The following is a 27986-nucleotide window of genomic DNA, read 5'->3' as shown; positions in this document are numbered from 1 at the left end:
ATTTTTGATATGATGATTTTTATTTTCGTTTTTAGCGAACCGTGGCGCCGTCTATAGTGAGTTCTTTACAGAGACCCGTAACTATTCAAAGTTTCATATTACAATGAAAATCTTTGACAGGAGACGACACCATGCTATTTTTAATATGTACGATTTTATTTTTGTGTTACCCACACATTAGGAATTCTAAACATTTTTGAATATCATATCAAAAATTGACAGCTCCATCGGGGTCAATTTTGGTCTGAATATGAATGAAATCGGTCACACTGACTCAGACTCACAGACAGATGACAGACCACAGTGAAATGTGGCTCCGCTGCAAGACCTTTATATAAGACAGTGATTTGTATTTATATTGACAATATGACAATCGTTTTCGTAGTTTGATTTGACATATTGTTTTAACGAGTAATTCTGATCAAAAATTTTTATATATAATTTAAAAAATGTCACGAGATATCGTTATTCTAACACCAAATGGAAGGAGAGTAAAAGTACATTGTACTGCAGACACAAATATTTTACAGGTAGATAAAATAATCGATTTTGAATCCTTCGTGGAATTTTAGAAAAAGTATAAAAATATATAATATGTTAATTTAATACATTAATTTTATTTTAGCTCTTAGAAGATGTATGTGCTAAACAAGGACTTGAACCAAATGATTATGATTTAAAACACCATAAACATATTTTAGATTTAACAACAACAGTTAGATTTTGTAATTTACCTAATAAGGCCTTTCTTGAATTGGTTGAAGCTGAAAAGAAAAGAGTAGAATCAAATGTTACTATAGGACTTACATTGAATGATGGTAATTATTATAAAATATTATTTTAATGTAATTTTAATGACCAAAATAAAAACTTATACTTTTATCTATTTAATTTTTTAAAGGTGAAAGACTTACTGGTGATTTTTCACCAAATATATCACTTTATGATTTAATAACATTATTGGCTCCAAATGAGCTTCAGCAATTAAAAAATCCAACTATTTCGTACATGAGACAAGAAGTAACTGGTGTTTCTGCCTTAAAGGAAAAATCTTTAAGGCAACTAGGACTAATAGCAGGCAGGGCTGTTCTGAGGTTGTTAGATAAAACAGAAGCAACGTAAGTGACTTAAATAATTGTAACAAAATTTGATTCTCAATCATTAATTTTATACTATTAAAAGTAAGAATCAATGTTTAAAAACCATTCTTAAACAAAAATTATAAGTTATAAAATTCTTAAACCATCTATTTCTATTAATTTCTACAAATTAATTATATGGTTTGTAAGCTCATTTATATTTTAACAGCAAATAAATAACTAGTTTGAACTGCTGTAACATAACCATATTTTTATACTTAAAATATCCCATTCTCCAGAGTACCATTATCTTAGGTAACTGGAGCATCCCATTAAAACTATTTTACTTCTATTGAATCTAAGAAACTGTTCTAAAAAACTTTTGTAATATAATAGATAGTGTAAACAAATATGTATAGATAGTATATTTAAAAATAAGAAGTTGTAAGCAAAATATTTAATATTTTTAGGTTTTTACCTTAGTACATTGTGTTTATAGGTAAAGAAGAAAATTCTTTATCTAATAATATACTTAACGGTTGTTTGTTCCTATGGTAAGCAACTTATGACTGTGTAATACGTAACAGCCGACTGTTATAACTATTTGTTTTTTGATAAATATACATAGAAAGTTTACATATAAATATATAAATACAAATATAAAATCCAGACTTGGTTATAATATTTGTATTACCCCATGGAGTAGAAAGCACAGGCACAGGCCACTACAAACTGCGCAACAGGTGCATTTTATTATTATTATTCTATAACAAGCAGGCAGTTGAGACAACTGATAAAAAAGACTGCAAACGATAAATAATTTTTTGGATATATATGCATCCAGTCTATTGTTGAACTGGTTTGTGGGCTATGCAGACATCATATCTGGTGGCAACATGTTCAAATACCCACACAACTCTGTTAGCAAAAAAAACTAGTGTGAGTTATTTAATTATAAAGCCCTAGATAATTGAAGTTATTGTAGTAACAAACAAAAAACATTTTTTTTTTATAATTATAGGCAAGCAAATGTATCATCAGTCTATCGACGTGTCAAAACTGAAACACCTGAGAGTGATTTAAAAGCTTCTGCAAAACAAACACTTCCTGATAAAAATGAACATTTGAATTCTGATGATTTATGTAAACCTGGTCCTTCCACTACTAAAGATGAGATTGTACCAAAGTTTTTTGATCCAGTGAAACTAATACAAAAAGAAAAACAACAGAAAGAGATAACAATAGAGGTAAAACCAGAAAGTAGTAAAGTTGATGAACTTGAGACAGTTGAAAATATTGCAGTCCACAACAAAAATCCTGTAACCAAATCATGTAAAAGTGTAGCACATGAGCCTCCGCAAACTTTAATGACTCAAGAGTTACTTGAAAGGCGTCTAAAGATAGAGGATGAAGTTACATTTGTAAGTGATGTTCTATTATGATACGTAGGCATGATAAAAGGGTAATATTTGGTGAATTTGAAACCAATAAAGTAATAGCAAATGAATTGTATTTTACTGTAAATAGAGAATAGAGAAAAGTCATAAGCAATATGATCTATCTTTGATTTTAGGTCTGTTCACGTGGTTTGATCCATTGATCGTACGCAACACATAAAAAGATTTTGATATATTATTTTTTTCACAATCCAAAACCATAATATTATACAATATTTATATTCACAGTAGTGAAACTGTTAAAGTCTATTCCTAAATTATATTTAGAGTAATATTTATCCACAACTGGGAAACTGGCCCTAAGCACATATTTTTCTACTGTTATATTAAGGCCATTGATAAATTTTTAGATTGGGTCGCAAAAAGCAATAGCTTTTATGCAACCTGACGGAAATGAAGAGGAATTGTCTGATTTACCAGATGATTTCTATGAGTTAACTATTGAAGAAGTAAGAAAAATTTATCATGAGTTGCAAAAGCGTCGTATTGAACTAGAAAACACGCCAATGCTTACATCAACAAAGAGAGAAGAATTTGCACAGCAGGTAAAAACAGTATGCCTAAATGTACTATTTTTTACTCTCTATCATTTAAACTTATGTAAAACCTGAGGATAATATTGATCAGCGACTCTCAAACGTTCTGTCGCGACTCATTTTATTTATATTTGTTCGTTGATTCAAGCAATTCTCCACTGATTCAAGCAATTCTCAACCACTTTTTGTTGCATCGATTTTTATTTATTTTATTTGGTTGCAAAATACGAACTGTTACTTATTTCTTAAAGCCAAAGTATCTGGACAATATGGACGAATATGATTAACATTTTTCGATCTTACCGTCATATGAACTGGTTATTTAAATAAAAAATTACGAGTGCAATTAGAAAAAAAAAGGAAAAAAGTAATCAGTCTGGAGATATGAAGATTTGCACCGGGGTCTTCGCATTTCAAAACCGACCGATTTCCCAACTGAGCTATTATAATTATTACAACAAATTTTTCCGATTTTCGTCCTATTTCGATTTTACCTTTCCTTTCAAAAGTTTTAGAACGTCATGTTTATCAACAAATCAGTCTGTTTTTAAACAAAAATTGTATCCTTAGTCCTCTCCAGTCAGGTTTCCGCCCCGGTCATAGTACGACTACCGCTCTCGTAAAAATTACCGATGACATTCGCTGTGCAATGGACAATAAGCAGCTTACCGTACTGGTCCTTCTTGACTTCAGCAACGCTTTTAGCAGTGTTGATTTTGACCTACTGGCAAGTGTGCTAAGTTCTCTTAACATATCTCCTTTGGCAGCGGACTGGTTTCGTCGTTACCTGCAAGGACGTCGGCAGCGCATACAATTTGACGAAAGTTTTTCTGACTGGTGTGACGTCAAAGCCGGTGTTCCGCAGGGTGGTGTGCTGTCTCCTCTCCTGTTTTCTATTTTCATAAACTCTATTACTTTCAATTTAAATTCTCTCTACCACTTATATGCAAACGACCTCCAACTTTACCTAACTTCGAATCTTGAGAATCTCCCTAATACTATAGCTGCGATTAATTCAGATTTGGCTACTGTCTCCGAATGGTATTAGCAATATGGTCTTACGGTTAACCCATCAAAAAGTCAAGTAATCCTGATCGGTAGTCAGAAAATTACTGCAAAAATTGACTACACAAATTTGCCTCTTATTTCTTTTGACGGTGTTAAATTACCTTTTTTGGACAAAGTGAAGAACCTTGGTATCTACTTCGATCAAGAATTATCCTGGACTCACCAAATTAGCGTAGTGAGTAGGAAAATGTTTGCTGCCGCGGGGTCATTGAGACGTTTACGTAACTTTCTCCCTATTCCAACCAAAATTGCGCTTGCGAATTCACTTATGCTTTCGATTTTGGACTACGCTGACGTATGCTATCTTAACCTCACTGAATATCAGTTAAATAAACTTGAGCGACTTCAAAATGTTGCGATTAGGTTCATATTTGGCTTGCGTAAATATGACCACATTTCGGAATTTCGTAAAAAACTCAACTGGTTACCCATTCGTCTTCGCCGGAATTCTCATATATTGTCTCTTCTGTACTATGTACTATTTCATCCGTCAACACCTGTTTACATAAAGGATAAGTTCGAACTCCTTGGTTCACATAGTGAAATTTTAAGGTCATCAGAAAACCTTAAGCTGCGTATACCCCTTCACAGAAAAAACTTTTATAAAAACTCCTTTGCTGTGCAAGCTGTTTTGCTATGGAACGACTTAGCCGTGGTCATAAGACGAGCTCAAAGTTTGTTTCTGTTTAAGAAGCATTTGAAAGCATATTACCTCACTCTATAAATTATTTTAAAGTCACTAAATTCAATTGATAAAAGATCATTAAATTTGCCATTAATCTATATATTATAAGATTACTGTATTTATATTAGTGTGTATGTATGTAAATGTTTATATTTATTTTTTATTGCGTACGTACGTGTATAATGTATATGTGTAATGTATAATTGTTATATATTCTATTTTTTTTTTCTTTTACTTATTTAAATCTGTATACCACCTGCCCATCTGAAAAGCAATATCCCTTTCATTATCAGGTTGTCTGGAAGAGATTGCTTTTTAGCAATAAGATCGCCTGGTTGTACAATTTGTAACTATAATTGCTTGTAATTTTAATTTTGTTCTTTATTTAAATGTGCAATAAAGTATATTATTATTATTATCTTATAGACGACAGCGAAATTGACTTTCATATTCTAATGATATTGTGAAACGACAACAACTAAAAATTAATCCTAGCTAGATCGATTTATCGCCCCCGAAATCCTCTGCATACTAAATTTCGTGAAAATCGTTGGAGCCGTTTTCGAGATTCAAATTATATGTTAAAGATAAAATAGAATAGAGAAAAGAAAAAGAAATAGAGAAATAGAAAATTGGATTGACAACGCAATGAGGCAGCTGTCACTGCTATTGGCTGTTGTGCTACCGGTTGCAGGCTCGATACTCGCTCATTAACAATTTTTTTTAGTTTTGCGATATTTTTTTTGTGTTATGTGTGTTCCAGACATCCACAAGGTTTTATTGGATGGGATATTTTGAGTTTTTAAGCATTAACTATTATTAATAAATAACATGAATAAATTACATTATTTTTTCAGGAAACGGCTTCAAAATTGAACACATATAAAAATGTTGTCGTAAGAATACAATTTCCTGATAATATAATACTCCAAGGTGTATTCAATCCAAACAATACATTAGAAGATGTGCAAAATTTCATTAAAGAACATTTACAAGTTCAAGATAAACCCTTTCATATATGTAAGTGGAGTGATTTTAAAATGTATATAGATAGAATATTCTATTGTTTTCAATAATAACCAACTATCCAATATTGAGTCATCATTATTATAAAATGGACTTAAAAACTGGTTGAAACAGCCTAATTATTACAAATAAACAAAAAGTTTAGCATGTTGTCACGATTGCATCATACAACATATAAAAATTTCCTACCCAACATTAAGGTGTGCTTGACATGTTGACATTACATATTAAAAATTAGTTAATAAAAAAAATGTTTTCCTATTTCTTAGTCACAACGCCACTCAAAGAAACTTTAGATCCAAAAACAACATTACTCGAAGCAAAATTTGTACCCTGTGTTCACATGCATTTTAAATGGCTAGAAGATAATTCAGGTCCACCATATTTAAAAGAAGAAATTTACTCAAAGAAGACAACAAATGATGCAGCTTATATTTTAGCATCAAAGTATCGGTAAGAAATTAAGTTATTTATTGTTAAGTAGCTGTCAGTCTACCGCCGTTTTTTTATGAATGTATTTTTAAAATGATCTTTTATACAAACCTTATCCTGACAATAACAAACAAAACAAAGAATAATCCAGTTTGATGTATACACATACATTTCTGCAATTCATTTTTATTTATGTAAATAGGTTCATATAGATTAAATACTTTGTTATTTCTTGCAGTGCACCTAGCAGAAGAAAATTAGAAGATTCACCTAATAAGTCACATAAATCTAATAATGAGACAACAGGTACTAAACAAAGTAAAGTGCCTAAGTGGTTTAAGAAATAGAAAGTTATAATAGGGGATTGGACAAATTATCAGAAAATGTCTTAAATTAATCTTTATGGGTATTTATTTCTATAAAAATATTTTTTTTAGCCTTTTAGGTACTCAAAATCATGTTTTAATATTGTTTAAGAATCCCGCCAAAACGCCACGTTATGTCATCTGAGAGCGCGTGACGTCATTTGTTGTAATAACAATGGGCGTGTTCCACCTAAGCCCCACAACGCCATCGATCACGACCGCTAAAATTGCCATTCCACTAACATAAAAAACGCTACGGGCGTTGTGGGCAAATTTTATAAGTGGAACGCATATTTGGGCTCTGTTAAGTATCAGGCGTCAGCTGTGTGCTCGCAATATGGCGACATGGTGAAAACATGATGCGAGCGTTGCGGATGCTTAGTGGAACGCGGCCAATGCTTGATCCCACAAATGACGTCACGCACTGTAGTGGGTGCAGTGGACGCCGCGTTGGCGCAACGGTTACAGCCATGGATTGTACCTGTGGCGGTTGCGGTTGAGATCCCCGCACATGACAACATTTGTATTGGCCATATAGGTGTTTGCCGTGGTCTGGGTGTTTGTGCAGTCCTTGTGGGTCTCCCCACCGTGCCTCGGAGAGCACGTTAAGCCGTCGGTCCCGTTGTAATCATATACACCTGATAGCAATTGTTACTCATATTAGGAAATATATCCGCCAACCCGCATTGGAGCAGCTTGGTGGATTAAGCTCTGATCCTTCTCCTACATGGGGAAAGAGGCCTGTGCCCAGTAGTGGGATATTACAGTCTGAAGCATACTGTAGTGAGTGTTTCTTTGTCTTTCCTTGTCTTTATTCAAAAATACATAAATGAATTTTATTCAATTATTATTCGATAAATAATCGTAGAACAGTATATTTATTTTATCTAAGTACAAGATTAATCTGATTACTTTCCAATCCCCTATTATGTATTTGTTTAAAATCTTTAATTTATGTTAAGTTAAATAAATAGTAATTGTTTGATAATTAATTAAATGATGGTAAGGTAATACCATCCTATACCTTATAATTTGAAGAAACGTGTTTTTGTAAAGGTTTAGTTTTATTTTTCTTAATGTTCAATTTCTAAAAAATAAATAGAAAAATAAAAAAATGTTTTAAAAAGTGTAATGAATTTTTTGTTATATCATTTATGTGAATAATGCCTAGTAACTAACATAAGTAGTTCTTATAAGCATAGTAGATCATATACATATATTCTATATTTATTTAAAACTATAAAAATATTTAATACAGTCTTCAGAAGCGCAAAAATAAAGATACATCAATTTCAAAATTTTATACAACGAATATAATTTTAAAAAAAGCAACTTTCATACAAATTTAACCTTTACCCCCTACTTTATACCCCTCTTGCTGACTTACTCAGATGAGCAATATCAGTGATAGATATAAGTATGTTAATGAGATGAGTTTTTGAGTGTTGGTAATACTGGAGAGAAAAATATTCTTTACTCAGGATCTATGGGAACAATAACACACAACAATGTATTAATTGAAATTTATTTCAAAGTATTATATATATACATACAGATCTAGTTAAACATACAATAACGCGTACAAAAATAAACTTTACATTATGAAAATATTAACATATTTTACAACTCTATGAACGAAGGCAAAGTACCTATCTTACATCTAGTTGGTTTTATATTGCTAATTTCGTTAGAAGAGGAAAAAGATGATTCTTTGTAATACCTACACTCGACATTACTCTGATCGTCATTTTGTGTGTTAATGTTAGTACTATCACTACACAATGTTAACCTTTTACTTTGAATACTACCTTTTGGTTTCCCTTTTTTTAATTTTATAATTTTGTTTTGTATTTTATTACGTGAATTAATCGATAACAATTTAGGCTGATTTACTTTCACATGTCTTAATTTGCATGTGTCACCTTTTTCACAGTACCCCCTCAAGAAGTTGGGGCACATTTTGATTTTTTCACTTAATTTAACATGCACATAAGGGCAGTTTTCTTTAGTACAAACACCCTTTAAATAAAAGAAACACGTAGGCATCTTATTAGCTGTTAACTCGTGTGAAAGTGTACAATTACTGTCGTGACATATTCCTTTTAAGAATTTTCTACATAATGATACATGTTTCTTGTCATGGAGAAATTCACATTTTCCATAATCTTTTCTTAGACATTTTCCGTATTTGGTAAATAATCGACAAGGAATATTATTAACTTTGAAATTTGCCCTTAACAATTTTATTTTACTAGGATCATTTTTATTTAAAGCTTGAATAAACGCTTTCGGAGAATTAAGATGTGTAAGGGGTTTTGAACTAGGTCGTATCAGTTTATATCTATTATTATTCAAAGAAAATTCAAGCTTATTGAATTTTGCAGTATTTTTTGTCTGCAAAACTGTGGGGTTTGATTTAAGCTCCTTAGCCTTGATTACTGAAAGGTTTTTCTTCAAGTATGTTATAGGTACTGTTTTATACTTGCTTATTTTGATTTTTGTTATTTTCTCTGAGGGCTTGTTCTCAGATCTAACATATTCATGATTTTTTATACTATGATTGACATTATTATTACATGTGCCAACACTCAAACTTTTATTTGGAGTTTCATTTAAACTGGAACTTATCTTTTCTTTTAAATTCTCAAGTTTATTTTCTGCTTTAATATTTGATAAATCTTTATTCTTTCTAACAATGGTGTAACGAGACTTAACAATCGGTACTCCATTTTGATATTTATCATGTAGTACTTTTTGTGTATTAATACTTTGATTGCTTATGTCTGTCTTTTGTGTGGTATACATACTATTGTATTGTCTATCTTCCCTGTAGTTATTTCTTTGGCTAATTACATTTTTAGTTACATTTGCTACTAATGAGTATTTTGATGTAGATATTAATTTTGGAGAAGACTTCATACTCTCAGCTTTTATATTTGTTTCCTGGAATGTTGAGTTTGCCCGATTTTCATGCTTGACTTGTTTAAAATTTGGATTAACATAAATCCGCCTATTAGAGTTATTTTCTACAAATAACATATCATTTTGCATTTGCTGTGGAAAACATTGATACAAATTTTGAACATTAGGATGTATAAAGGGCCAACTGTTGTTTATTAGAGGTCCTTTAAAATTTGGATTTAAATACACTTTTTTATTTAAATTCCCATCCATTTTTTTTTTTAATTATTTAAAACAGTATTGATAAACTTTATTTCCACTTTTACAGTTCACTTTTATAATATTTACAGGGTTGAGTATTTTGTTTTTCTGATGATTAAAAATTTCATTTAAATATTGTAAGTTTTTCAAAATCAATTCCTTTTTATTTCCATTAATACTCAAAATACTCATATGAAATAATGGGTTCTGTGAAAAAAAAACTAAATATATATCTAGATTATTTATAATAATTAAACAACTAACAACACAAATCATATTTGAAAACGTTAATGCATTCAAATATCATCTTATTAATACAGACATGTACATCACAAATGCATCTCCATTAGTGATAAATATTACACATTAAAGATAAAGCTAGCTAAAACCACAATTTATTGATTCGAGAAAAATCTTCAATAAGAATTTAAATAATATTATCCATAATACAGTTGGTAATTAAATTAAGATTTATTACTTATATATTAATTTAAAATAATTTACTTTTATTAAATTATTGTAATTATAATTTATGTGTATTTCTTACCTCATAAAACTTTGGTAGTTTAAAGTCACCTAATATGTTATCTATTTTTTCAACTATATTGATCAAATATTCGTGACTCATAGCATCTACTCCAAGAGCAAGAAAAGTACGGGTTTTTTCTTCATTACAATATACTTCGACGGAATCAAAGTTCAAGTCAAAACTGCAATAAAACAAAATATAAATAAACCCCTGTACTTAGTACCTTTGATGTCTTAAAATGTTATTTATTTCCTGAAACAGTTTGCTGTGTTTGATGAAAGTTGATTGTTTAAAATTTTATTTATTGTTTCATTTATTTCTTCATAACATACCTACCCTTCCTTTTTAAACAGTTTAAATTTTTTTAGTTGTGGATGTCGGTAGAGCAAGCAATTATCTATAAAACGATATATAATTTATGTGGAGTACTGGTTTTTTTCTAAAAAAGCGTATAAATATATATGTTTTTTTTTATTCTTGTATTAGTACAGTCAGTTCAGCCTATTGCAGTCCACTGCTGGATATAGGCCTCCCCAAGTTCACGCCAGGCATCCCGGTTTTCCGTAATCCTCATCCAGCCTACACCGGCAGTCTGACGTAGATCGTCGGTCCAACGGGCTGGAGGACGTCCCACACTGCGTTTGCCAAGACGCGGTCTCCAGTCCAGGGATCCGTCTGCTCCAACGGCCATCGGCCCTGCGACACAGATGACCAGTCCTGTGCCACTTCAACTTGCTAATTCTGTGGGCTATCTCGGTTACTTTCGTTCTCTCGCGGATAGTCTCATTTTTAATCCGATCTTTGAGAGAAACCCCAAGCATAACCCGTTCCATTGCACGTTGAGCGACTTTAAACTTGTGGACCAGTCCCTTCGTCAGTTTCCAGGTCTCGGCTCCCTATGTTAACACAGGCAGGACGCATTGCTCGAAGACTTGTCTTCAAGCATTGCGGAATCTTCGAAGTGAAGACTCGACGAAGCCTGCCAAACGCCGTACAGCCCAACTGAATCCTCCTATCGGCCTCCTGCTCGAAGATGTTGCGACCTAGTTGGATAGTATTGTCAAGGTAAATATAATCCTGAACATATTATTGTCGAGAAGGGCACCATCGACCGATACCGGTCTCGGTATGACTTGGTTGTTAAACATAACTTTCGTTTTGTCCAAGTTCATACCGAGACCGACACGTCGAGACGACTCGTTTAGGCCGGCCAGCATTTGGCCTAGCTCATCCAACGTCTCCGCATCCTCGCTCTCCTCGTCGGCGAAACGAAGGTGAGAGATGTATTTGCCGTTGACGTTGATGCCTCGTTCCCCCCAACCCAAGGTCTTAAAGATATCCTCCAGCGCAGTGGTAAACAGTTTCGGTGATATTACATCTCCCTGTCTTACCCCACGCTAGAGGAAAATGGGTCTTGTTCTCTGGTCCTATGAGAACTGGTCTGGTGATATGAACGATCATCGTCGCCGCGTCGAACATACATCTCAGTACCTCGATATATCGCCAGTCGATATGACATATCTGCGAAGAGTCCAAGACAGCCCAGGTCTCGACAGAGTTGAAGGATTTCTTGTAGTCCACAAATGCTATACACAGTGGCTGATTATATTCTTCTGTCTTTTGAATAATCTGCCGAACAGTATGGATGTGGTCTGGTGCTGCAGCCATTTCGAAACTCAGCCTGCTCTGACGGTTGGAATTCGTCGAGCCTTCTGATGAGACGTTTCGTAAAAACCTTGTATTAGTACATAAAAAAGTAAATAATTTATATAATAGTTGTTATAACTTAATAAATTTACCTTTCGATATTGCTCAATACTTCCTGTAATGATGTTGTGAGTGGTTTTATCATGTGATACCTTAGAACAAATGTCTTAGACAGACTTATGTGGACGTTTTCACATACAATACATGACTCGTCAATAGTTGTCAATACAGTATGTAATAAATCTATAATTTTCAACAATTTATCTTTTTTTGGATCTAAAAAAGAAAAACTTTAAATATATGAATCTATACTAATATTATAAAGCTGAAAAGTTTGTTTGTTTGTTTGTTTGAACGCGCTAATCTCAGAAACTACTGGTCCGATTAAAAAAATTCTTTTAGTAGAGATAGCCCATTTATCTAGGAAGGTTATGGGCTATATATCATCACGCTAAGAACAAAGGAGCGGAGCACCAATGAAGAATGTTTCAAAACCAGGGTTTTTTTTTTCCTTTAGAGAGCTTTCGCTGCGTGCACTGTGAAAACCGTTAAAGTTTCGCAAAAATCATGTATGACAGAATTGATCCTCTTTAAAAGTTTTAAAAAAAAGTCCGCGACAGCATATATCTATCTTTTAAGGTTGACTCACTGTAACCCTTTTTTATGCTAACCAAGTTTGTTCTAAAAGAATGCATTATTTGCAAACATGATATTAATTCTTATCTAAATAAATACGTTATTCATCACAAGTATTTAATTTAAAACAAAATAGCCTTTTACATAATTCGATTTCAATGAGTATCTCAGGAACATCGCAGCAAAATAATGATCAAGTATTGCGCGCGCCTCTATTCCACGCGGAGGAAGTCGCGCGCAGAAGCTAGTATTTTATATTTTTTATGTAACATTGGTAAAATTATATGTAGTATCTTGGCACTAGTGAAGTATGTTATACTTTTATTATTTACAAATAATATAAAATAATATCTAAGTAATAATTACAAATTATCAATGAGTAACCTTTACACTAGTAGTAGATGGACTGTGTATGTCCTGTGTGTGTTTTGCTACTGTGCTTCGGAAAGGACATAAAGCCATTGGTCTTGATTGTTATCATAGACACCAGATAGGGATTGTGCGAGGTGTGCGTATTCATAGTAGGGAAATTATCAACCAACAGACAGTGAAGGCTTTGATAATGGAACCTTAGATAATAGTACTTACATTCAATGTAGACAAATGTTGCCCAATTTCCTCTTACATGTGAAAAAGTGCGAATACGACCATTGTGGAGTGATGGATCGTCAATATGTTCTTCAGATAACACCACAGTGCTGACTCCACTTAGATTTGGTGTTGGCAGTTTTGGCCTGATTATGACAATATTTAGATAAAAATAGACTAATGGTGTCATTAGTTTTTATAACAGTATTGTAAGTAAATAGGAAATATAGGAATAAATGGAAATCTTTTATGAGTGGAAATAATAGATTTACCTGAGTAATTTAATAATGAAAACTATTAAAACTAAACTAAAAACTAAAAATTTACATTAAATTTGCTAAAATACTTTATTTTTTGTATCTATTTAGAAAAACTTATTTCTTTAAAACTATATATAGGTATGTAAAATGTTTTATGAGAATGTGTCTAGCAATTTCAACATCAGCTCACGGACGCCCACTGCTGGGCATAAGCCTTCCCTAAAGCTTTCCACGACGATCAGTTCTGCGCAGCACGCTTCCAGCAGCTTCCCACGACCCTGACCAGATCGTCGGTCCACCTCGTGGGGGGCCTGCCAACGCTGCGGCGCCCGGTACGCGGTCGCCACTCGAGAACCCTTCCGCCTCATCGGCCATCGGTTCGTCGAGCTATGTGTCCTGCTCATTGCCACTTCAGCTGTGCGATCCTTCGAGCAATCTCGGTTACCTTAGTTCTACTACGGATCTCCTCATTTCTGACTTTGTCACGTAGGGAAATACCGAGCATTGCCCTCTCCATTGCCCGCTGAGCGACTTTAAGCCTTCTCATGAGACTCATATATAGCGACCACGTCTCGGATCCATATGTCATCACAGGCTACACCCACTGGTTGAAGACTTTCGTCTTCAGACACTGCGGGATATTGGACGCGAAGATTCTCCGTAGTATCCAGAACGCTGCCCATCCGAGTTTCGACGAGAGATCTCGTTTTCGAAGTTGGACTTACCTAGCTGTATTGACTGTCCGAGGTACACGTAATGGTCAAAAACTTCGAGAACAGTGCTCCCAATGCGAACTGGAGCGGTTGCGACATGGACGTTCGACATAATTTTCGTCTTGTGCATGTTCAGTTTAAGACCGACTCTGGGAAACACTGTTGGGATGCTCGAGCATTGTGTTCAGGTCTACCAAGGTCCCAGCCATAAGGACTACGTCATCGGCAAACCGAAGGTGGGTAAAGTACTCGCCATTGATGTTGATGCCGAATCTTTTCCAGACCAGAAGCTTGAAAGCGTCCGCCAACGCGGTGGTAAACAGCTTCGGAGATATAACATCCCCTTGCCTCACGCCTCGCTGAAGTGGTATTGGCTTCGAGCTCTGGTCCTGCAAGCGGACCGACATTGTGGCGTTAGGGTATAAGTACCTCAGCACCTCGACGTACCTGCAGTCCACTTGGCACCTCTGGAGAGCCTGCAGCACAGCCCATGTCTCGATCGAATTAAAGGCCTTCTCATAGTACACAAACGCTAAGCATAATGGCAAGTTATACTCCTCGGTCTTCTGTATAACCTGCCGCAGCGTGTTTATGTGATCTATGGTGCTCAAGCCTTTACGGAACCCGGCTTGTTCGGGAGGCTGGAAGTCGTCAAACCTGCGTGCGAGACGGTTCGTAATGACTCTCGAAAACATCTTGTAGATATGGCTTAGAATCGAGATGGGCCTGTAGTTTTTCAGCCGCCCGCCCTCATAATCCTCTGCCAATGCAAAAGGCTCCTCGGCAAAAGCTGGGGCATATCACCTAAAATTACTCTATGGCTTTACAAAACCATTGTCAGGCCTATAATCACCTACGGTGCGGTAATCTGGTGGCAGAGAACAGAACTTACAACCGTTAAAAATAAGCTCCAGCGGTTTCAGAGAATAGCATGCTCTGCAATTACTGGCTGCATGCGTACCGCCCCCACGGCAGCTCTTGAGGTTATGCTTGACCTGGCACCGCTTGACTTGTTCATACAACAGGAGGCGGCTATGTCAGCTATCAGGCTGAAACACTTGGGCTTGTGGTGCAACCAGGAGGGTCCACACAATAGACTTTGGAGCATCCTTGTGAGCTATGAGCCACTACTTGCTGCTCCGTGTGATAGGATTCCCAAACAACATATTTTCCAAAGAAAGTACCATATATAACCATTTGAGGCTGAAAGAGACCAATCCGGCATACGTGAGGTCCGCATTTACACGGATGGCTCCAAAATGGGGTCTGGAACCGGTGCCGGAGTGTACTCACAAGACCTCAATATCAATTTATCACTAACGCTGGGCCAACACAACTCCATCTTTCAATGTGTGTTGCGATAACCCATGCAGCCACCGCCGTCCTGTCAAAAGGCATTAGGGATTGCAACATCCGTATTCTGTCGGACAGCATGGCCGTACTTAAAGCACTAGGGAGCAATTCGACCAACTCTAGTCTTATATACGAATGTCATCAAACCCTGGAAGTATTAGCCTCACATAATGAGGTAATCCTCCAGTGGATAAAAGGACATAGTGGATCGCACGGAAACGATGCTGTAGACGAGCTTGCAAGACAGGGGTCCAATACAAAGGTTGCCGGTCCAACCATCTTATTGCCGCTACCATTTGGACAACTGCGCTCGTGGGTAAGGCAACGTACACGTGCAAATTACAATGCCCTTTGGGCAAACCAAACCGGCTGTAGACAGTCCAAATTGATACTCACGGAAGTATCACCGCACCTAGCGTGCCGACTGCTCAGTCTTAACCGCCTGGACATCAGAATAGTTGTTGGCACGATTACCGGCCACATGGCACTTAATCACCACCTATTCATCATGAATGCAACAGACAGCCCTCTTTGCAGGGGCTGTCTGGCTGCTGAAGAAACAGCCGCCCACGTAATCCTGGAATGCGAGGGAGTGGCCGCACACCGGGCTAACATCCTTAAGGAAACAAGGACGCTCCGAGAAGCCTGTGAACGCCCCAGGAGGCTTCTGAGCTTCTGGAAGGAGCTGGGCTGGCTGAACTAGTCAGCCCACTTTTCACGCATAACGGACCACCTTTGCGTCTAAATGCAGAAAACCGAGCCCAATACAATACAATAGAGTGGCGAAATGAAGCTGCATTCGGTAATTAATTTTTAAATTGTTACTATTATTTAAGTATAGAGTAACATGGGCACGAGGTAGAATTTTGAAGCAGTACCGAACACATGCATTTTGTACACGTTGTATAACGTTTTTGGTGCGAGCAAGTAATCGTGATCCAATGACTGCGTCAGCGTAGTTAAACTTGGAAAGGATTAAAGCTTCACATAATTTTATTTGCACTTCAACGGACAGAGAATCTCTAAAGCGATAAAGAATTTTTAATCTATAAAAACAATTTTTAGCAATTTGTATCACATGGTTTTCGAAACGAAGTTTCTCATCCATTAATATACCTAGATTTCTACCCTCTACTACTCTCTGTATACGTTGTCCACTTATTTGTATGATGGGATCGTGATGTGAAATTGATCTTATTTGACGCTCCGTGCCAAGTCTTAAATATTTCGTCTTTACCGAATTCAACACCAGTGTATTAGCTTCCAACCATTTACAAATACGTTTTAAGTCTTCGTGGAGAAGTGAAAGAGCATTACTAGTAATTTCTGATTTAAATGAGATGTACAAGTGTATATCATCGGCGTATATGTGGTATTTACAATTTTTTATTTGACTTATAACATCCACTGTATATATAATAAATAAGATAGGGCCTAAAATAGATCCCTTGGGTACTTCTCTCTTTACAATGCGATTCGCTTCGGCTTTGAACTTTAGTGTAAACAAAGTAATTTTTTCTTAGTTCTGATGTCTATTTTTGTGCCAAATAAAGTGTATTTGCGGGGAATTTTATTGCACTACTTTATTCAAAAGAAATCTGCAGCTGAAGCTCATGGAATTCTTGGTGAGACTTATGGTGACGATGCTTTGTCAAATACGACATGCAGACACTGGTTTCTACACTTCAAAGATGATGATTTTTTAAATTAAGGAAAAATAACATTCTGGCGCACCGAGAACATTTGAAGACGAAAAGTTGGAGGAATTACTCGATCATGACCGATCTCAGACGCTAGCAGAGAGATGAATCAACTGTTTCAAAACATTTGAAAGTTTTAGGAATGGCCCAGAAGCAAGGACATTGGGTACCGTATGAATTGAAGCCGAGACACGTCGTATGGCGTTTTCTCACGTGTGAACTACTACTTCAATGGCAGAAAAGAAAAAGTTTTTTGCACCACATCGTGACTGGCAATGAAAAGTGGATACACTACGATAATCTAAAGCATATAAAATCGTGGGGTAAGCCTGGCCATGCATCAACATCGTCTGCAAAACCAAATATCCATAATTTGAAGCTTCTTTGTGTTTGGTGGGATCAGCAGGGTGTAATTTATTATGAGCTGCTTAAACCGAATGAGACTATCACGAGGGATTGCTATAGACTTTAATTGATGTGTTTTAGTCGAACCTTAAAAGAAAAATGACTGCTATTCGAGCAGAGACACGACAAAGTGATTCTGCTACATGACAACGCTCTGCCTCATGTTGCAATACCAGTGAAAACCTACTTGGAAGCACTTCAATTGGAAATTCTACCCCACCCGCCGTATTCACCTGGTATAGCCCCTTCTGATTTTCACCAATTCCGTTCAATGGCAAATTGCCTAGCTGACCAGCGCTTTCATTCTTATGAAGAAGCTAAAAAATAGATCGATTCTTGGATAGCTTCAAAAGACATGTTGCTTTGCCGATGCAGAAGTCATATATTGCCAGAAAGATGGGGAAAAAGTGGTCGCTAGTGATGGACATTACTTTGAATGAAACGTTTTTGTTACTCGTAATTTAAATAAAACTTTTAATTTGTAAAAAAACAGCAAGAACTTATTCAAGGTCCTAATATTTTTATAACAATTTAATGTACTTAAATATCAAACAAATATATAAAATATGTCATAATTTATAAACTTTACTGTAGTTAAGAACTTTTTCTACAATTTCGTACACCACTTATAGAATATTAACTAAAACTACCCAAACAAAAACTGGTAATGTCGGAAAAGATTGACAAGATAAAAAAAAAAAAAAACAACATGAAACAAATCTATCAATAACAGAGTTATTTATGCAATAACATATGGTAATTAATCTCAGAAGTAATAAATTAAACCATTGCACCCAAATCATTAAATTTTAACAAAAAGCAAATGGGTAATCTGTAAAAATTTGGAATAGAATTTTTTGTTGTTATGTTTAAAAAGCAAGACATTAATTTGTATAAATGTGCTATAAGTGTAACAACGTCCCCTTTGCACCGTGGCAGAGGAATTTTTCCATGGAGTATAAGTGACACATCCATTCCCTATATCATAACGATGGAACGCACAACAATGACTTATAAAAGCCTGAATCTTAAACAATACTAAATGAAAATAAATTATATTTACTAACGTACTTTTTCAAAGGTATAGAAATGTCTTTATCACTTTCGTCTGAAGTATCGTCGCTTCCGTAATCACAAAGGAGATTCAATGCAGACATGAGATATCCTTAAAACAAAATTCTTTGTTACGTTTATGAAATAACAGCTAAAAATAATACCTGTGCCAAAAATTATCACACTTTATAGATAAATTCATTATTTACCAATATAAAATTGAAGAAACCTTTCTAATGATCAGAAACGTTTTGTTTTAATCAAAGGGTATATTTTAAGTTTTAATAATGACAATGACATATGATATGAGTCAAAGAGTATAAGGTAGAGTTATGATAACAATACAACATAGACAAAAGAGCTTTGAGGTGAGAATTGAGGAATTTTTGCAGAAGACAAGAGGTGGCTCGTGACATTGTTTGATGGGTTCACAAAAAATAAAAGAAAAACTAGAGCTTATGTTAGTGTCCTGGTGAACGTTAAATTGAGACTAGGTGACTCATAGATATAGTAAAAAAAAGTAGATAATGCGCGGCCTTTGTTGTTAGTGAAGCCACAAAACTCGGCTCCTTCAAGTAAATACACGCGCTCACGCACACATATGCATCAAACTACGCTCATTTTCGTTAGTATGTCACGAGGCTTCATACAGTAACTTTGCTTATAAAATGCCGTCTTGTGTGATTAAATGGTGCAAAAACAATACCAAAGTAAACAAAAAATCTGAAGGAATATCGTTTCACACGTAAGTACATATAAAACTTTAAATTTATTGTTATTCCAAAATAATATTGAGGTTATTCGGAACTTATAATTTCAATGTCACGAAATGACGTACCACGGGAGTGTTGCCAGTAGTTCTTTTTTTCAATACCCCAAAATGTGGGTAAGTAAATTGTACGCAATCAGAAAAATAATTAAGTAAAAGGTAGACATAGTTATTGTTTTTTTTCTCGTGTTATTTTATGTTACATAAATTGAAAATAAAAAAATCAAAATATATTTATGAATTATTAACTCGTTTGTTTTATGTTTTAGCTTTTTACAATTTTTGAGTAAACTAGGTACCCATATTTTACTATCAAATTTCATGGTTTTAGGTTTCCAACGAATATTTTAATAAGAGGTGAATGGGCGGCGGCTGTAAGACTGAGAAAATGACCACGATTATGCTGGCCATGCGCATAAAGTCAATTTAATACCATTAGTGATTGAAAAATATTTGAACATAAGACTACATCATATTAATCCGCCGAAGCGGGGGTGGACTCTTTTGGCGCTATAATGCGCAAGCGTAGCGCATCAATGTTGCGACGGGTGCGAGCCAGCGCCAACACCATCCTGGGCGCACTGACGGATAGTTTTGACTCGCCGATAATGGAGCACTGGATACGACTGCACGCAGTCAAGTAGAACTTCTATCCTACCATCGGCCAGTCAAAAGTATCCTATTTTAGTATTTAGTATTTAATATTATGTAATTTATCTAATTTTGTTTTAGTATTGTTACTAACATAGTTTTATAAGATCATTGTTACTAACACTTTTTATGGACAATTTTTGTCTGAAATAAATGATTATTATTATTATTATTATATTAGTAAAATGCAAACAATGACGATGACTCTGAGTTCTAAGCGACAAAAATTTAAAAAACTTATCCAACATAAAGGATTCTAGGTTTAAGAAAAATATTTAAAAAAAACCGACTGCAAACTAAAAAGAGATAAACAGAGGGGATAGGAAGTGTCCATTCATACGATTATCTTACGAATATTTTTTTTTATTATTCTACCGATTTTTTGTTTTATTTTTAGTAAATTTATTTAAAACTATAAACAGGTTTTTATTTTCACATACCCATTTTACCTATATTAAATTAATTGTTTAATAAAAATTATAGGGACTTTTTTTAAAAGGTGTCAACACTTCACTCACTCACACATCTTTAAAAAAGTGGCTTCACTTTTCTGTTCTAGGTGCATTATCTACCTTTTTTTACTTGATCTATGAGGTGACTGTATACAGTTAGGCAAAAAACAGTGTGGAATAAATGAGGTCGCCTCTATCTTACAGTTGGCAATCCGAAATACTTCGTCTCGACCATCTATGCTCCATGGTCTCGACACTGTTTGATACTTGTAATTTTTACCATTAGACATTCGGATGTAGTACCTAATAGTTACTTGTGATTATTAATTTTTATTATTTGTTGTTAATAATTCATTATCATATCAAACATAATGTATACAAAATTATAATTATGAATAGCAAAAGGAAACTAAAATTAAAAGCCTTATTGCCGAAATCAGATACATTATTCATTATTGTGAAGATATGTTGTCTCTGCCTATCCCTTTGCGAAACAGGTGTGAGGTATGTGTGTATTACAATTTACTTAATTAAATGAAAAATCCAACAACATAATTTATTTAAGTTATTAATGAATTTTTGGATTTCAGTACATAATTTCAATAAGGGTTTAAAACACCATAAAAGAAAACACTTTTTGTCTAATCGCACGTAAATCGAAGTCATCAAGATCTTTCTTTGGGCGACCTTTTCGATGTTTACCAGGTGTAGAAAAAATACCATTATTTGTCTCACCCTCCTCAACTATTTTTCTTACAGTGTTGACAGATTTACCTGAAATAAGAAATTACAACGGTATTTAAGTAATTTCATGTATAATCTCTTCAAGTATCAATTTTTGAATTATACGCGATTTCTCAAACTGCAAAACATAACCTCATATTTAAATTTTGGTAAACAAAACTTAAAGTCACTAAAATCTAGTTATCAATAAAATTAGGCATCAAAAATCAATATAAGGAATTAAAATAACTCTTATAAGTTGATTAATAGTGATAAATACCTGTCATATCGAAAGTTCTTTTGTAAACATTGTCTATCTCAGACAAAATTTGTCCCGCTTCAGATTCGGCCAGACATCGCAAAAAAACTTGATATATCACTGCTCTACCACTACTACGTATAGTTTTATTCATTTTAAACAGCCAATTTATGATACGATCGTTGAAAATTTTTAAAAATCTATGAAAACAACATCTTCTTCTTTTACTTTGGCTCCCTGAAGGATTTGCCAATATATGAGTGGAGCTTAGCTTATGTTATGAGAATTTTTAAGTTAGGGCAGAAAATTTTGCTTTGTGTAAGGCTTTGTGGCAGTGCAAGTCGTAAGAGTAAAAATAAAGACTAAGAAGTGAATCAGAAAAAACGTCGGAGTTGTTGCCAGTTTTTCACAATTTTAAGTGCCGAGTTAGTATCTGAAACAAAAGACAAACAAGCATATATAAACATTGGTTAGTAGGGTTAATCAAGACAAACAGTGCTACAATCTAATGTTATTTTGATTAATATATGTACATAAAATGTCAATAAACGGAGAGTGAACTAATGATAAAAGAGACCTCAGGTTAGTTGGGCGAAGTATCTGAGGGGGAAGAACATCATAGAGGGAAAACTGGAGTTTTGGACAGTTAAAAATATGTGATCAAGAGTGCCTTCCTCAAGACCACATTCGCAAAGTGAAGAGTCCTTTATTTTAATATTGTGAAGGAAGACAGGGGAGCAAGAATGAATGAAAACAACTTGCATGAGTGCACTGTTGACAAGGTTCATGGAGTTGGCACCCAGAATTATGAATTTATAATTTATGATAATTTAGTTTTATTTAATCGTCTGCGCGTTAAAATTTATGAAAAAAAGGATCAATAACATTTGTTTGCGCGTATCCTCGCTTTTGAGAAAAATCAAAATCAAAATTGGGTGCTCCAACTTCAGCACCCAAAAATGAAATCCACTTTTGGCTTAAAAATGTCAGTATTTAATATTTTTATTTATACATATCAACTGCGCATGACACGCGCAGATGGTACCCGAAAGAATTAATGAGCTATAATAACTCAATAATTAATTATTAATATTTTTTATCGGGAAATAATCAGTGTGTTCCACTACGCGTTCCATGCGCGGGCATGTAGTGGAACCCGCCCAATAGTCAAGCCACACTGCCACAGATTTTCTTTATTGATCTAACTTCTCATTTTATAACTAAACTATCATCCCGCGCCGGATTCGCACGGGTATTTAAGAAAAATTTCAAAATAATTTTTTGTTCGCTAACTTTTTTTAAAATGTAATATAGCCTATGTCTATAATCCTTTCGAGTGCCATCTGCGCGTGTCATGCGCAGTTGATATCTGTATACGCGCAAACAAATGTTATTGATCCTTTTTTTCATAAATTTTAACGCGCAGACGATTAAATATAAGTAAATTATTATAAATTATAAAATCATAATTCTGGGTGCTAACTTCATGAACCTCTGTTGCACGGTCTATCGTCTCTAAAACTAGTTTTTTACTCTTGCACATATGTATAAAATACCTATGTGTGAGTGTGCTATTGGATACCCTACCAAAAAATACAGTATTCGAAAAATACAGTATTGTAATTTCATGCATTTTATTTCTCGTGTTTGTTTTGTTTTGTGAGGTGTGCAATAAAAAGTATTTGTAATTTTGTATTGTCTTGTATTGTATTCGGTCGGTACGTCGACTGGCAACATTCATTGCCTACCCATTGCCCCACAGCATTGCCCGCATAGATTATACACTTATATACTGGTATAGATATGTCCACTACCTACCCCACCCCAGCCTGCAAAATAATGATACTTGTAATAAAAAAAAATACTAATCGATAGATTTTCAACAGCTCAATTCAACTACGTTGTTATTTTAAATTGCTCAACTTAAATTATTCAATTAAAAATCAAAAAAGTCGTTGAAAAATATTCATTTATCAATAATTTCAAACTCCTATATCTTTTGATGTATACAATATTTTAAATTGCTCAAAGTGTTAAAAAACTGCTCAAGTTGCATTTATAATTGCTCAAGTATGGTTTCGAACAGATCCACTTTCCTTAATTTTTAAATTAATTTAAATAGTTTGAACAAATAAAATAATGATATTTGTAAAAAAAAATTACTATATTTTAAATTGCTCAAAGTGTTAATAAACTGCTCAAGTTGCATTTATAATTGCTCAAGTACAGTTTGGAACAGCTCCACTTTCCTTAATTTTTAAATAAATATGTGTGTGTGGGTCTTCCTGACAGGCCCGAGGGTCTGTCCGGGTACGGGCCTCGAGGTTGCCCTCTTTACCCGGGCTTTCTTCTCCGGGGCTTCGCCTCCGGGGTCGTATCCTTTCGGCCCTATTGGGCCAGGGTCGCAGTGCCCTTAGGGTCATCGTCTTGTTTAGGTACTTTCTTATTTAGGTACTCTGCTATATCGGGATGTCCTCCCCCGCGTCGTCCGGATCGTCGCCACCACTGTCCGCGCTGGGTCGGCTCGGCGGTGGTTGCAGGAGCTCGCGTGGCAGAGGACGCCCTTCTGGCGGTCTCGCGTGTAAAGGGGCGATTCCGTGGAGGTGTACGCACGCGCCTTTGTCCGCGCGAGCAAACATGGCGCGCGCCAGTCGGCGCACGTACTCCTCCACGGTGGGCGTCCTGGTGTCTCAATGAAGTACGTCATTCTTGATGTACCACGGAGCTCCTGCGATCAGGCGCAGGCAGCGGTTCTGCTGGACTTGCAATCTTCTGGCCTGGTGCGCCGAGCAGAGAGCGTACCAGGCCGGGGCCGCATACGTCAGGCGCGAGTGGACGTAGGCACCGTAGACCATCAGTTTGGTTCTGAGGGGTAGTCTTGATGACCAGACGGAGTGGAGTTTCGACCGGGCTGCCGCTGCATGGCTCACCGCACGATTGACGGTGGGAACCATGCGCAGCCTCCGGTCGATGAATATATAGTTTAAATAAATTTACCGTTTATATCATAAGCCAGGTGAGCGCTGCGGATGCGCATAGACTATGATGGGAAGCAAAAAAATTGCGGATATTCGTAATAAAAAAAAATACTAATTGATAGATTTTCAATAGCTCAATTCAACTATGTGGTCCTTTCAAATTGCTCACCTTAAACTATTTAATTAAAAATCAATAAAGTCGTTGAAAAAAAAATCATTTATCAATAATTTCAAAGTCCTATATCTTTTGATGTATACAGCATTTAAAATTGCTCAAAGTGTTAAAGAACGCGTATGTATGCGTATGCGCAGTGTTCACCTGTCTTATGATATAAACGTTAAATTTGTTACGCCACTCAGAAATAAAAATTAATGTATCATCACCTCCCCCACCAACAGATGGCGTGCACGTACAATTTTATTTCTATAATAACACTACAGATGGCGCTGTTTACTATTAATCGGAAGGATAATTATTATTCAAGTAATATACCCAGTATACACAGAGTATAGTAATACTTATAGAAACCAGTATATAAGTGTATAATCTATGGCCCTGGCCGTTGACTTATAGAAAGAATTGAATATACTAACGTAATAGTTTAATTATATTTTATTGTTTTTTTCTTATCTTTGTGTCAAAGAGTATCTTTGTGTTGAACATTACCCTCAATCATTTTCAGTTTTGACCTTTGCAACTTTGGTTTACAACGCAAAGTTACCAGTCATCAGGATTAGTCTAAATTTTATTATAATAAATAACTAATACTGGATTATAATGTTCTTCTCATCTAATTTAACAACTAAGGTTGCTATACCAAAAGTATTTACACAATTAACGAGTGCAAATAATTTTCATAGTAGTAGACTTAAAGGTAAAGTAGCTATAATTACAGCATCTACTGAAGGGTGAGTATTGGCCAAAACGCCAATCTTTTAAAAAAATAATAGATATAAGAAAGAGTGTTATAATTTGTTTTCTAAAATTTAGATTACAACAGTAACAAAAAACAATAAAAATAATGGAATTTTTAATATAAAATCTGTAAATATTTAGTTCTTAATTTGTGAATTGTAAATAGGTATAATTTTTATATAAAATTAATTATATATATGTATATTTTATGTAATTTTAAAACTAGTTAAAATTCGGTGTTTTTCTACTTTATTATATGCCTAAATTTTAAAAATTAAAATCAATTACAGCTAATTAAAATATTTAATACATAATTGTTCAGAAATAGTGCCTCGACAAGATTATTCTTTGTTGATGCTTTTTTTTATAAAGAATTAATAACTTACAACATTTATTACTCTTAGTTAATGTATCTTAGTAAAAGAATTAATGAGTTCAGATATTTCAGTGTAGGTACATTAATTTCAAAGGAATAAATTTTTTGCATTTATAATATCATTATTTCATCTGAGTGGTCCTACCTATTGTTACAAATATAGTTACTTTTTTACACATTTTTAACCGACTTCCAAAAAAGAAGGAGGTTCTCAATTTGACTGTATTTTTTTTTAATGTATGTTACATCAGAACTTTTGACCGGGTAGACCGATTTCGACAATTTTTTTTTAATCGAAAGGTGGTGTGTGTCAATTGGTCCCATTTCAATTTATTTAAGATCTAACAACTACTTTTTAAGTTATATCTAATAATGCGTTTTTACTTGACACTTTTTTCGTCGACCTATGTTGTATTATACCACATAACTTTCTACTGGATGTACCGATTTTGATAATTCTTTTTTTTTGGAAAGGGGATATCCCTAGTTTAGTACCATGATAAGGAAACCAGGATCTGATGATGGGATCCCAGAGAAATTAAGGGAAGCTCTCGAAAATCCGCAATAACTTTTTACTGGGTGTACCGATTTTGATAATTTTTTAATTAAACGAAAGCTGATGTTTATCATGTGGTCACATATAAATTTTATCGAAATCTGATAACTACTTTGTGAGTAATCTTTGATAACGCGTAGTTACTTGACTATTTTTTCGTCGATATACGTTGTATTACTCTTCGATGTAATTGAAGTCAATTTCTTTTCGTTTGTGAGCAAACACAATTATTGCAGGGACGTTTTAGTTTTTTAAAATACTTTGTACAAGTAGTTAAATTGATTTTTAAATTTTTTTCATTCAACTCAAATCTCTACTATTCTTTGTAGGTACTTTTTTGTACATTACAAAAATTGCTATATTATCATTTTTAAAGTGAAGTATTTCTACATATTTTATCTTAAGTTATTAAAAACTAAAGCATACATAATCCTGAAACCCTGTTAAATAGGTCTTAGCTTCCAACTAGGTTTCCTGACACATTAACAAATAGAAATACTTATGATATGTACCTACATTATTCATACATATAAAATATACTTAAATAATACTTTGATTTGTCTAAATAAAATAGGTTCTCACCATTGTTATAGATAATAAGCTTCACAGACTAAATGTCCCTAACAAGATGCAGTGGCGTAGCGAGGGTGGGGCAAGGGGGGAGCATCATGCCTCGGATGCTACTCCCAAATGGTTCGCAAAACAAAAATTGCTGGACATATTATATGGTTTTTGAAAGGGGGCGGGGGCGCTAAATAGGCATTGTGCCCCGGGCGCGAGTTAAGCTCGCTACGTCTCTGACAAGATGAGACACAGTACAATCGCAAAAGGACATATATGGCGTATAATTCAAACCTGCGACCACTAGCACAACAGCCAGATCATATTGTTTATTTATTTCATTATTCACTGACGCGTTAGTGCACTGATTATTCACAGGTTCGCTACACGCACATGATAAATATTTGTTGTATAGGTTATGTATTGATAATACATAATCACGCCTCTTTCCCGTAGGGGTAGGCAGCCACCACTACCACACCAGCCTAGACCACTTCTTCCTTCCACTTGCTATGATCCTTACATCTTTCGCTTCGTCCACTTTCATTTTTCCTTTATACATGCTCTTCAGTTTAGGGTACTCTTAACGTGGCCTTTTTTCAAGACGTTCCTTATTTGGTCTCGGAACGTCCGCCTTTTTTTATTTTTATTTTTTTATAGATGAGGAAATGCATTTACGCACTAACCCCGCCACACGAGGGTGACGGGAGTGTGGAACTCCCGGCGTGGGGTGCAATGCCAGACTATCCACTAAAACCCACATCTTTTTTCCGCCGGCACCTTAGTGGGGACGCCATTAGATCGCTTTCGCACACTACCACGACGCCCCCCCAAAGATGGCCTTTCAGCCCCGTCGGTAGGGACGCTCAACCTTTCCAAGTCGATTTCTCCGCCGTCTGTCATCTAGGGACACGCCCAGTAGAAGTCCAGCAACTCCGCCTGGGTCGGAACGTCCGGCTAGGTCTACCCCTTCCAACCCTTCCATCCACAC

General features: G+C 35.0%; 4 protein-coding genes across 4 annotated transcripts in view; 2 read left to right on the top strand and 2 right to left on the bottom strand.

The window, feature by feature from the left end:
• Window positions 1-352: 352 nt before the first annotated feature.
• On the top strand, window positions 353-6688 carry LOC123659744 (tether containing UBX domain for GLUT4). Its single transcript, XM_045594925.1, has 8 exons — window positions 353-530; window positions 626-818; window positions 902-1118; window positions 2101-2500; window positions 2887-3081; window positions 5683-5845; window positions 6121-6304; window positions 6522-6688. The coding sequence occupies exons 1-8, from the start codon at window positions 450-452 to the stop codon at window positions 6628-6630; spliced, it is 1542 nt and encodes a 513-aa protein (XP_045450881.1). The 5' UTR covers window positions 353-449; the 3' UTR covers window positions 6631-6688.
• Window positions 6689-8157: 1469 nt separating this feature from the next.
• On the bottom strand, window positions 8158-9822 carry LOC123659743 (zinc finger CCCH domain-containing protein 3). Its single transcript, XM_045594924.1, has one exon. The coding sequence runs from the start codon at window positions 9820-9822 to the stop codon at window positions 8269-8271; it is 1554 nt and encodes a 517-aa protein (XP_045450880.1). The 3' UTR covers window positions 8158-8268.
• A 12-nt stretch (window positions 9823-9834) lies between these two features.
• Window positions 9835-19055, bottom strand: LOC123659747 (U6 snRNA phosphodiesterase). Its single transcript, XM_045594927.1, has 6 exons — window positions 18964-19055; window positions 18773-18866; window positions 13271-13416; window positions 12139-12322; window positions 10358-10520; window positions 9835-10017 (listed from the first exon to the last, which is right to left on the bottom strand). The coding sequence occupies exons 2-6, from the start codon at window positions 18856-18858 to the stop codon at window positions 9835-9837; spliced, it is 762 nt and encodes a 253-aa protein (XP_045450883.1). The 5' UTR covers window positions 18859-18866; window positions 18964-19055.
• Window positions 19056-25173: 6118 nt separating this feature from the next.
• LOC123659745 (dehydrogenase/reductase SDR family member 4) overlaps window positions 25174-27986 on the top strand; it is a 26306-nt gene continuing 23493 nt past the window's right edge. Inside the window, exon 1 of the mRNA XM_045594926.1 lies at window positions 25174-25495. Within this exon, the coding sequence (XP_045450882.1) occupies window positions 25365-25495 (131 nt within the window). The 5' untranslated portion in view covers window positions 25174-25364. The remainder of the gene's footprint in view (window positions 25496-27986) is intronic.

Source organism: Melitaea cinxia, chromosome 14 (assembly GCF_905220565.1).
Source record: "Melitaea cinxia chromosome 14, ilMelCinx1.1, whole genome shotgun sequence".
In the NCBI taxonomy this organism is placed as follows: Eukaryota; Metazoa; Arthropoda; class Insecta; order Lepidoptera; family Nymphalidae; genus Melitaea; species Melitaea cinxia.
This window is presented reverse-complemented; position numbering and strand designations above follow the sequence as displayed.

Coding starts and splice junctions, on each gene's coding strand:
- LOC123659744 (XM_045594925.1), top strand. CDS start 450: ATGTCACGAGATATCGTTATTCTAACACCAAATGGAAGGAGAGTAAAA. Junction 819..901: donor AGGACTTACATTGAATGATG/GTAATTATTATA, acceptor AATTTTTTAAAG/GTGAAAGACTTACTGGTGAT. Junction 1,119..2,100: donor TTAGATAAAACAGAAGCAAC/GTAAGTGACTTA, acceptor TTATAATTATAG/GCAAGCAAATGTATCATCAG.
- LOC123659743 (XM_045594924.1), bottom strand. CDS start 9,822: ATGGATGGGAATTTAAATAAAAAAGTGTATTTAAATCCAAATTTTAAA.
- LOC123659747 (XM_045594927.1), bottom strand. CDS start 18,858: ATGTCTGCATTGAATCTCCTTTGTGATTACGGAAGCGACGATACTTCA. Junction 13,417..18,772: donor ATTTCTATACCTTTGAAAAA/GTACGTTAGTAA, acceptor TGTCATAATCAG/GCCAAAACTGCCAACACCAA. Junction 10,521..12,138: donor GTATTGAGCAATATCGAAAG/GTAAATTTATTA, acceptor GTTTTATTGCAG/TTTTGACTTGAACTTTGATT.